The following is a 12,222-nucleotide window of genomic DNA, read 5'->3' as shown; positions in this document are numbered from 1 at the left end:
AATTGCTGTGCTCTTCCAGCACCACTGATCCAGAATCTGGTTTCCAGCATCTGCAGTCATTGTTTTTACCCAGTTTTATCAGTGCTCAACTGAAATTCTGATCTTGCGCTTTGCTGACTTTTCTCTGGCATGTCTGATACCTCCGCTTATTTCTATCACTCACTAGTTTCAGCTCAACACTAAGATTGTTCAGTTTCCATAGTTGAATTGGAGATGCAGCAAGAAAGCAGTGTTGGTTCAGGTGATCCGCCAAGATCTCTTTGAGTGCTGCATCAGCTACAAAGGGCTGAACTGACTCCTGCTATTTTTATTTCTTATGTATTTATTTCCAAAGGATCTCGGTGTGTCGCTACTTGCCCTTGTTCTGCTGCTCCTTAACGTGAATATTTCCTCATTTTCATTTATCTCAGGTTATCTGAAAGCCGCCTCTTCTCTTTGAGACTGCACTATTCGACATCCAACAATGCTTGCCAATATTATTCAGATTCTCCAACTGCATGTCTCCTCTTGCCAATTGAGAACAGCTCTGTGGTGTTTATTTACTCCAGCAGGCTAACTTTTTTTGTGTGTGATCGACCACTTTCAGTATGGCTCTCAGTTGCTTTAATTTTTACCTGGTTGAATCAGTTATGCAAAAATAACGTCCAGTGGGTTCCTGAACTTCTCTCTGAACTTGGATAGAGATGCCACATAGACGATGGTGTTCGTGCAGCAATTCAAATTCCGCAGCATGTATGCAAATTGCTTAAATATGTACTTACCATCTCTACCTAAAAGATCATCAACATCGAAATAATATAAAATATACCACAGCCACAGAAAAATGAAGTAGCCAGATATGACGAAGAGTAAAATTATACTCCGTCTTCTACTCTCCATCTCTGAGTCGCTGGAATCTTCTCGGTTACTCTGACCCTTCAGACCTTTCCGGACTCGACTGGCCACTAAAATGTGTTTGACTGTCAGAGCGTTGAGGAACAGAATTAAAAAGAAAGGGAATACTGGTGTTAGAATCTTCTCAAAGTTGTTAAATCCTCTCCACACAGGGTCATAATAGTATGCATCTGAATTCATACAGTACCATGGTACATTGTTAATAATCTCATAAGGTTCAAATCTGAAGTAGATCGGGATATTTTTTAGAAAAAACAGACTGCTGGTTGTTGCGAGAACGACAGTTGCAGTTTTTTGAGTGCAGAATTTGGTTTTCAGTTTCTCGCAACAAATGGTGATATATCGATCAAAGGTGAAAACAATAGTGAACCAGACAGACAAGTCTGTGAGTAGACGGCATAGAGCATAGTGAACGCTACATACAGGGGTAATTTCCAAGAATGATGGTGGGAAAAAATCATGTTTGATTCTTTCGAGTATGATCTCAGCAATAACGAACAATAGATCCACCATAGCCATGGCCAGCAGGTAGCACCTGCTGCAGGACGAGAGACCACAGTTACCCCGAAATAGGATCCCAACCGTCAGTAAATTGACTGTAAGAGAGGGAGAAGGGGTAAAAATGATCAATGCAGACGAACATTCTCCATTACTAAGGCTAAGTGGTAAGAGTTCGTTTTCATCAACACAGACATGTTAAAATAATTAGTTGTGTAATCAATAAGTAAATCACCACAGTACTGAAAGTCACACCTCCAGTATTAATACATGTGGAACATAAGCATGAAGAATGCTGTTCACAAGAGGAAAGTGTTCAGTAAGAGTTTAAATAAGGAATAAATGGACAGGCAGATCAGAAACTACCTGATTCATTCAGACCAATTTTAGTTCAGGCAAGGCCAAAGCCTGAAGTTGTAGCATTCTACACAAAACGAGTACTCTTCCTCAAGCCCCAGACATCTCCCTTCGATAGAAATTGCAATCCTACTCTCAACAATAGCAGACAGTAGCAATTACATACTAGAAACAACAAAAAGGTATGTGCCATTTGCTCTGAGGCTGACGAACTATTGATGTTGAGGGGACTAAGCATTATAAAACACGGTTAAGAGAGGGTCAGCAGCCTGCAAGAGACAACCAAAAATGGCAGGATGTGTTCATATGTGTCCAGGAAGACGTGGAATGGATAGATGACTGTGTGGAGATTTAAGATTGTTAGAGACAGTTGGCTCAAATGCCAAGCTTCCGTGATGTATATACTACAACATTAATATCACGTAATCACAATCTTTCACAATTTCAGTCAAATCGAGAAATTTCAGCCAAAGCACAGACATGTTAAAATAGTTAGTTGTGTGATGAATAAGTAAATCAACACAGTACTGAAAGTCACACCTCCAGTATTAATACATGTGGAACATATGCATGAAGACTGCTGTTCACAAGAGGAAAGTGTTCAGTAAGAGTTTGAATGAGGAATAAATGCACAGGCAGATCAGAAACAACCTGATTCATTCAGACCAATTTTAGTTCAAGCTTTCAAGCCTGGATTCGGGGAAATATATAGCTCAGCTCCAGGAAATGCTGAATATAACTTTACTGCAAGACATAACATTTGGTGAAGCTCACTGATATAAATCGATAATGAGGTAAACATACAGTCAAATGGAACAGTTTTTTTTTCAAATCTATGCAGGTACCCAGCCTCAGAGCAGTTCCTGACTCACAGATCCTAACCGTAATATATCGTCACTGGACTAAGGTGGACCATTCCACTTTCTTCTGTGATATCATTCGCTGGCAGTACTGATGAATTCACAGAGTCATACAGCATGGAAACAGGATCTTCAGTCCAATTAGTTCATTCTGAACATAATACCAAAATAAACTAACGCCATCTGCCCAAAATTGGCCATTTTTACTCAAAACATTTCTAAGTCATGTACTTAACAAAATGTATTTTGGAAGTATTCTGGTATTCCTCCGGGAGTTCATTTCACATACGAATTGTTCGCTGTACAAAAAAAATGTATTTCAAGCCCCTTTGAAATCTTTCCGCTCACATCTTCAAATTATAAGCGGAATGTCGTGAAATCTCTCACTGTCAGGTTAAGACACCCGCCATTGACCTTAATTATAGCCCTCATTAAGGTGACAGGGGCAATGAATTTTTATGAACCGCTGAAAAGTCACGCCCGAACTGGCTACGCCTCTCCAGCCTCTCTTTCTAACCCAAGCACTTCATTCTCGACAACATCCGGGCAAATCTTTCCTAAACCCTCACCAACTTAACAATGTCCTTCCAATCATGAGCCGATCATAACTGGACACAGTACTCCAGAAAATGCCACAGCAACGTGCTGTGTAAGCTCAACATAAGATCCCAGCTCCTTTCGTCAAACTCAAGGCAAGCCTGCTCCGCGCCTCTTTCACCACCCTGTCTGCACGTGACGCGAAATTCAAAGATTTGTCTCCCTCAGGCCCTCGGGCTCGATACTTTACAGCTATACCCAAGGCTTCATTATGATTTGTAGAAGTCTTCCGGTTTTATAACCAAAGGTCTGTCCAGAGAGTGACACCTATTTTTGTTGCCCAGTACCTTTACTTTTGAGTTGGTTGCCATGGAGTTCAGGAACTCGATCTGCTCAAAATGTACTGGCAATATAGTTTTAAAAACATAACAGAAAAGATCATTCCACGAGAGAGAGAGAGAGAGAGACGGTGTGGGGAGTGGAGAGAGAGAGAGAGAGACAGAGACAGAGAGAGAGAGACGGTGTGGGGAGTGGAGAGAGAGACAGAGAGACAGAGAGAGAGAGAGAGAGACGGTGTGGAGAGTGGAGAGAGAGACAGAGAGACAGAGACAGAGAGAGAGAGAGACGGTGTGGGGAGTGGAGAGACAGAGAGACAGAGACAGTACATGAATTGTACCATGCTTCAGAAGAATTTTGCGAAATGCATGTAATTCTAACATCAGACAAAAGAATCAATACATAATCTGAACAATAATTTTCAGAATATTCCAACCTCAATGAAGGATAATTACTCTATCCAAGCTCAAGCTTCTTACTCATTTCACCTGACTGCAATAGGTTTTCTACATTGGCAAATTTCTACAAACAGCAGTGTCTGCTTTCCACAGCATCTTTCTCTGAAATTTTGAAGAAACCTGCTGATCACTTGCGTTGCGTTCCTTTATCATGTGCCTGAAAGAGATTCATCGCCTGTCTCAAACCCACATCCAAAATTCTGTTCCTGTATTTCTTCGAAGCAACTGCAAGACCGCCCCGCAGATACCCGCCCAAACCAGCGAATTCTGCAGTCCACCCGTAAACTGGGGTTCTGCTGTTAAGGACTTCTTCTGCCTCTTGACCTCATTGTCTCTAAATGTACTCGCTTCTTTCATTCACTTGTCTTCAGACAGCCAGTGCGTCAGCCAGAATATGTTCGGTTGTTTTATTTTTTAATCCATGAGTTTTCTTCGAAATGCTTCTTTTTGAAACTTTTTTTTTTAAATGCGTTTCTGTCTCTTAAATTTAGAAACATAAAATCCAAATTTCGTTCCATTCAATTTCTACACAATTGACTATAGTCCTTCAGATAATATTCATCGGCGATTTTGGTCCTCATGGAACGGTCCAACACTGTGTGCAATAATATAGTGGGGAGCGATTGAAATAGTGGAAGCAGCAAGACGAAACTACAGCGTTATCTCCGGGATATTTGACCCAATGTGTTGTTGCAGGTAACATTGTTGCCCACTGGACAATCACAAAAGCTATGTCAGGCACAGATTTGAACAGCCTCAGTGACTATCTTCACTCACCAGGCAAGCCAATGACAGCTACGACCACATAGAATATTTTCCTCACTGTTCGAATCAGAGCGTGCATTTTCAGTGCGCTGTAAGGTGTCTCTTTGCTTCTGTAGGCGAACCCTTTCAGTTTGATTCTGTGATGACCGATTACCAGGACCTTAAGTTTATTCTCATCAGTAGCTCCACGGGGACATTCGTTTTGCACAATATTCTCAAGTGCTTTCTTTTCCCCCTTCTTGAAAATTTGGAACAAACAAATGACGAGAGCTGAAGTATTCCTCTGACTCTGAAAGATGTTTAGCTTGGGGAATAAAGTGGAAAAACTAAGACTCCCTTATGAATGCATTACACTGATTACGTGAAGTAACTAAACAGAGTTGGAAACTGTGACACCATCCAATTTGTAGGCGGCACGGTGGCACAGTGGTTAGCACTGCTGCCTCGCAGCGCCAGAGACCCGGGTTCAATTCCCGACTGACTGTGTGGCGTTTTCACATTCTCCCCGTGTCTGCATCGGTTTCCTCCCACAGTCCAAAGATGTGCAGGTTAGGGTGAATTGGCCATGCTAAACTGCCCGTAGTGTTAGATAAAGGGGTAAATGTAGGGGAATGGAGGGGTTGTGCTTCGGCGGGTCGGTTGGGGCCGAAGGGCCTGTTTCCACACTGTATGCAATCTAATCTAATCTAATGCAAATGAATGAATTTCAGAGGACAAACACAGGCCTGTTTGATTGAGGACAGGCGTGTCCCGCTATCATTAGTTGTAAACAGCCAATTGAGTGTTTCACACAATCAAAGTGAGCAAAGCAGATTTTGGCCATTTGCAAGGTCTTCTTAAGATTCGTGACAGACCTGACGAGTAAGTCGCACAACTCCTCATCTCTCCACCACTAACTCAGTCACTTTTCTTTGTGTTTCTGGCTCATTTTACCCTATTGAAGTTACGTTCGCCAAGCTCTCAGTCCCTATGCTTCAGATTTACACCATGGTCTGTGAGAATGGTAGTACTCTGTTATATGGTTGTTCACGTATTGCCAATATCTTCGACTCTTTGGGTTCCACCGAATGACTCAACGATATAAATAAGTGAATTGCCTGTGCTTCAGGAAAAAATGTTTAAGTGTAAATGTCTCATAAATGTTTCGAGAGAGTAGCCCCCACCCCCTTGGACTATCGTGATGATTTGTAATCTCTCTGAATGACTGTCTGGTTCTGATTTGAGTGCTGTGATGTACCTGTTCATCCAACGCACGCATGATTATACCTTTACAAACAAAGTTAAAAATCACACAACACCAGGTTATAGTCCAACAGGTTTAATTGGAAGCACACTAGCTTTCGGAGCATCAATCCTTCATCAGGCGATTGTCACCTGATGAAAGAGCGTCGCTCCGAAAGCTAGAGCTTCCAATTAAACCTGTTGGACTATAACCTGGTGTTGTGTGATTTTTAACTTTCATTCATCACCAAACTCACCAACTCAGTCCACTATTTCTGATGTCTGAAGGGTCGTCATGCTAAAGGAAACTGCCTGCAGTTAGATCCAGGTATTGGTGTATAACCAACAACATAGTGGGGCTATTATATTCACTCGTGTGCTGGTGTGGCAGTTGTTCTGAGAAGGTGATTGGAACAGATTCAGTTCAACACCGGCATCTCCAAATCATGTTTACAAACATAAGACGTTATACATGTAATTCTTGCTTCTACGTGTTTTTTTTTATGTTCCAAGCCTTTCATGACACTTACCCGGTTATCCATGAATTCCCTATCTCCAGGAAGAACATAGTGGGGGTTGACACTGAGCGGAAGCTGACGTGGTTTTACTCAGACACGTACACCAGCTCGAAGAGCAGTTCAGACTCTTAGAACATTGCGCAACCTATGATACCTCAATAGTATTCCACATTGACTAAGTCACAAGTTTTGACTGAAACCTCCCCACTTGTCCAGACTGCATTTTCACCAGCGCACAAGAAACTCGTCATCATCCGGGTTTGTTTCAGCAATGAATTCCATGCTCATGATGCATTGCAGACAGTTTCAAAGACTGTTTTGACATGACCATACAAAATCATGACCACGACCTTCTATAATGACAAGATAACATTTGCTTGAGAACATCAACCACTACAAGTTCCCCTCCTGTTCACTCATCATTCTTGCACAGAATTATATCACTGCTCCTTCAGTGTCACTGGGTTAAAATCCTGGAACTTGCTCGGTACGAGTACCGCCGGTTCCCTGCACCACACTGAATCTATTCCCATCACCTCCTCAGGGCAACTGCCACACCAGCAAACACACAGCACACGAGTGAATATAATAGCCCCACTATGTTGTTGGTTATACACCAATACCTGGATCTAACTGCAGGCAATTTCCTTTAGCATGGCGACCCTTCAGATATCAGAAATAGTTGACTGAGTTGGCGAGTTTGGTGATGAATGAAAGTCTGGGGATTTATAGAACATAGAACATAGAACATAGAAGAATACAGCGCAGTACAGGCCCTTGGGCCCTCGATGTTGCGCCGATCCAAGCCCACCTAAACTACACTAACCCACTATCCTCCATATACCTATCCAATGCCCTCTTAAATGCCCATAAAGAGGGAGAGTCCACCACTGTTACTGGCAGGGCATTCCATGAACTAACGACTCGCTGAGTGAAGAACCTACCCCTAACATCAGTCCTATATCTACCCCCCTTAATTTAAAGCTATGCCCCCTTGTAATACCCGACTCAATACGCGGGAAAAGGTTCATACTGTCGACCCTATCTAACCCCCTAATCATCTTGTACACCTCAATCAAGTCACCCCTAAACCTTCTTTTCTCTAGTGAAAACAGCCCCAAGTGCCTCAGTCTTTCCTCATACGATTTTCCTTCCATACCAGGCAACATCCTGGTAAACCTCCTCTGCACCCGTTCCAATGCCTCCACATCCTTCCTATAGTATGGCGACCAAAACTGCACACAATATTCCAGATGCGGCCGTACCAGAGTCTTATACAACTGCATCATGACCTCAGGACTCCGGAACTCAATTCCTCTACCAATAAAAGCCAGTACGCCATATGCCTTCCTCACCGCACTATTTACCTGGGTGGCAACTTTCAGAGATCTGTGTACATGGACACCAAGATCCCTCTGCTCATCCACACTACCAAGTATCCGACCATTAGCCCAGTACCCCATCTTTTTGTTATTCTTCCCAAAGTGAATCACCTCGCACTTAGCTACATTGAATTCCATCTGCCACCTTTCTGCCCAGCTCTGCAGCTTCTCTATATCCTGCTGTAACCTGCCACATGCTTCCTCACTGTCAACAACTCCTCCGACTTTCGTATCATCCGCAAACTTGCTCACCCAACCTTCTAACCCCTCTTCCAGGTCATTTATAAAAATGACAAACAGCAATGGTCCCAAAACAGATCCTTGCGGAACACCGCTAGTGACGGCACTCCATGAAGAAACTTTGCCATCAACTACTACCCTCTGTCTTCTTCCATCCAGCCAATTCCTAATCCAAACCTCCAACTCACCCTCAATGCCATATCTCCGTATTTTCTGCAGTAGCCTACCATGGGGAACCTTATCAAACGCCTTACTAAAATCCATATATACCACATCTACCGCTTTCCCCTCATCAACCTCCTTCGTCACCTTTTCAAAGAATTCAATAAGGTTTGTGAGGCACGACTTGCCCTTCACAAAACCATGCTGACTATCCTTGATCACATTATTCCTATCCAGATGTGCATAAATCCTATCCCTTACAATTCTCTCTAAGACTTTGCCCACAACAGAAGTGAGACTCACCGGCCTATAGTTACTAGGGCTATCCCTACTCCCCTTTTTGAACAAGGGAACCACATTTGCTATCCTCCAGTCTTCTGGGACTACTCCTGTAGACAAAGAGGACATAAAAATCAAGGCCAATGGCTCTGCAATCTCCTCCCTTGCTTCCCAGAGAATCCTAGGATAAATGCCATCAGGCCCAGGGGACTTATCTATTTTCACCTTTTCCAGGATTTCCAACACCTCTTCTCTACATACCTCAAAGCCATCCATTCTACTTATTTGTTCCTCAGTATTCTCATCGACAACAATGCCCTGTTCCTGAGTGAATACTGAAGAAAAGTATTCATTCAGTGTCTCCCCAATCTCTTCCGCCTCCACACGCAACTTCCCCCTACTATCCTTGACTGGACCTATTCCTACCCTAGTCATTCTTTTATTCCTAACATACCTATAGAAAGCCTTAGGGTTTTCCCTAATCCTATCTACTAAGGACCTTTCATGTCCCCTCCTTGCTGCTTTTAGCTCTCTCTTCAGGTCCTTCCTGGCTACCCTATAACTCTCAATCGCCCCAATTGAACCTTCACGTCTCATCTTGAGATAGGCCGCCCTCTTCCATTTAACAAGGGATTCCAATTCCTTATTAAACCACGGCTCCCTCGCACGACCCTTTCCTCCCTGCCTGACAGGTACATAATCATCAAGGACACTCAATAGTTGCCCCTTGAACAAGTTCCACATATCATTTACACTCTTGCCTTGGAGTCTACTTTTCCAAGCCACACATCCTAAGTCATGCCTCACCGCATCATAATTTCCCTTACCCCAGCTATAATTCTTGCCCTGTAGTACACACTTATCCCTCTCCATCACTAGTGTAAAAATCACCGAATTATGGTCACTATCCCCAAAGTGCTCACCTACCTCTAATTCTAACACCTGGCCTGGTTCGTTACCCAGAACCAAATCCAGTATGGCCTCACCTCTTGTTGGCCATATCTGTGTGTGAGTGCGATTTTGGCGAGTAGGATATCGAGCTGGTTGGGATATGTTTACATTTAGTGATCCATGATGATCAGGTTATTACATTAGGTTTGGGTTGTACTGTCAAGAAAGTCTGGACTGCAGATGCTGGTGATCAGAATCGAAAAGTAGGCGGTGGAAAAGTACAGCAGGTCAGACAGCATCCGAAGAGCCGGAGAATCGACGTTTAGGGCATAAGCCCTTCAACGGGAGTAATGTGGAGTACTCATATCAGGGGAAGGTGCACGGAGACATTCAGTGCATGATTCAGATCGTGCTTCCTATGCTTTTTCTTGTTTCCCTGGGACATACTGTTACGCCGTGAATTAATCTCAGGTTAGGGGCCATTGCAAGTATTATTAACTTGGACCCTGCTATGTTTAGAGGTTGTTGTGGGAAACGTGGGTGTTCGTGCTGTTGGGTGGGGATAAACAGCATGTGTGTTCACTGTGTGGTTAATATTGATCATCACGCGTAGTTTCGGAGATATGCATAGTGGTGGCCTTCAAGAAATTAGTCTTACTATCAATCTTCACTATCCCCATAATTCACTATGGACATGGCTGAACTGACTGAAGTCTCAAAGTTGCATTCTCATCCACCCCTGACAACAATGAACTTTCTTTTTTTACAGGATTCTCTCAATCCCTTCCTTAAAAGGTATTCAAAGTCTTCCTTGTCACCACAATTTCAGGAGAATTGTTCCAAAGTCTTTTAACTCGACCACAGCATGCAGGAACAGCGGTAGTCTACTCAGATTATCGAGTCTGCTCTGCCATTCACTTAGAATACAGCTGATCTGCTAATCACGGCTTCCGTCGTTCTCTTTTCCCCATAATCCTTTTCGCATCCTCGAATATCTTTGATTGCCCAATTTCAAAAACTTTCTGCAGTGAAAATTCCGCAACTTGAGTACCCTCTGAGTGAAGCAATTGCTCAATACTCTGTCCAAACTGCGTGCCCCTTTATTCTGGGATCATTCTGTCAGGTCTGAGATTGATTCACGAGGGCAAAGAGTACGTTCTGTCTACATTTACCTCCATTCCACCTCCTTGGGTCATTCGCCCTCTTACCTCCCATTCTCCTGAATCCCAACGATTCCAACTCTTCACCCTCTTCTCCGAGGACAGGACTTCCATAAACGCTTGCAATCTCGTGAAACTTCTCTGGACAGTATATACCTCCTGAAACGCATTCTTCAGAGCATTGTAGGTATTCAAGAAATTCGAAATAACTTAGCATGATTATTTGGGCTGGAGAGTGTCCAAGCACGTTGATAACAGACAGGGATTTGCCACTTAGAATGGATTCACAGGTCGGCCCTACGTGAAGGTCCAAAGGGCCTGTACTGAGCTGTAACGTTCTATGTTGTATGATGAAACCTGAAGTCTGATCGTTTATTTGTGTCAGACTGTGGGCATAATTAAGCATCTTAGTGATAAAATTGGCAACTTACACAGCACTGATGGCCCTCAGAACAATTGCATTTGGTCACCAGCGCACTCTACCCATTCAGATCGATGATAGAATTGACAAGACACTGAACTCATCCAGCTCATATAAACAAATGGCTACAAGAGCAGGTCAGAAGCTGGGAATCCTGCAGCGAGGAACTCACTTTCTAACTCCCCAATCGTGTCCTGCCATCGACATGGCACAAATCAGGAGTGTGAGGGAATGCTCCCCACTTGTCCCGGATGGGCGTAGCACCAACAACACACAAGGGCTTAACTCCAATCGGGGCAAAACAGACCGCTTGATTTGCACCACATTCGCAAACACCCAGTAGCAGTGGTGTGTTTCACTGCCAAGATGCATAGCAGAAAGACAACAATGATCCTTAGTCAGCACTTTCCAAACCCACGACCACTTCCAAGTAGAAGGTCAAAAGCAGGATATATAAGTGAACCCCACCCCCTGCAAGGTCCCATCTGAGCCACTCACTATCACCACTTGGAGATTTATCTGCCATTTTATCAGTGTCACTGTGTCAAGATCCAGCAACTCACTCCCTAATGGCACTGTGTCCCGACACCACATCAATGGCAGCAGTTAAAGATTGTGCCTCAAATTTGAAAAACAACCCTCCTCCCTATTGAAACCAGAGATGTAAGCATAAAAGACCAAGAAGCCCTGACACTGCTTGCACCAGACACTCCCAGGACACACACAGCACCAAGAGAAACACCCTGCTCTTGCATGATGATGAGAGGGGAGTGTTGGACTTGGGTAAACAAAGTTACAAATCAGACAACACCAAGCCACAATCCAGGGTTAATGTCTATTTGGACAAGCAGAGTTTGATTTAAAATAGTCGGGGGGGGGGCGGGGTGAGGCATGACTCTCAATCTCTATTGAGTTCTTTGATGATGTGAAGAGTCAGGTTGCGAAGGTCTAGCAGTGGGTGTGGTGTATATCGATTTCAGTAATGCATTTGATAAGGTTCCCCACGATAGCCTCATTCAGAAAGTTAGGAGCGATGGGATACAGGGAAACTTAGCCGTCTGGTCGAAAGGAGAAAGTGAGTGGTAGTGGATGGACTAGTGGTTTCCCGCAGGGATGTGTTCTTGGGCCCCGCATCTTTGTAACATTTTATAAATGACTTGGATAATAAGGGGAAGGTTGGGATGGTAAGTATGCCAATGACAAAAAAGGTCGGTCATGTGAATAGTGTCAAGGGCTTTTTTTT

General features: G+C 43.6%; 1 protein-coding gene across 1 annotated transcript; it reads right to left on the bottom strand.

Moving 5' to 3' along the window:
- Positions 1 to 627: 627 nt before the first annotated feature.
- Positions 628 to 4,784, bottom strand: LOC148135711 (putative G protein-coupled receptor 139). The gene is made up of 2 exons (XM_087984311.1): positions 4,718 to 4,784; positions 628 to 1,490 (listed from the first exon to the last, which is right to left on the bottom strand). The coding sequence occupies exons 1-2, from the start codon at positions 4,782 to 4,784 to the stop codon at positions 628 to 630; spliced, it is 930 nt and encodes a 309-aa protein (XP_087840437.1).
- Between the last annotated feature and the right edge of the window lie 7,438 nt (positions 4,785 to 12,222).

The sequence above is a fragment of the Chiloscyllium plagiosum genome, unplaced genomic scaffold (assembly GCF_037043375.1).
Source record: "Chiloscyllium plagiosum isolate Xiang-an unplaced genomic scaffold, Cpla_swu_hap1 HiC_scaffold_48, whole genome shotgun sequence".
NCBI classification, from domain to species: domain Eukaryota; kingdom Metazoa; phylum Chordata; class Chondrichthyes; order Orectolobiformes; family Hemiscylliidae; genus Chiloscyllium; species Chiloscyllium plagiosum.
This window is presented reverse-complemented; position numbering and strand designations above follow the sequence as displayed.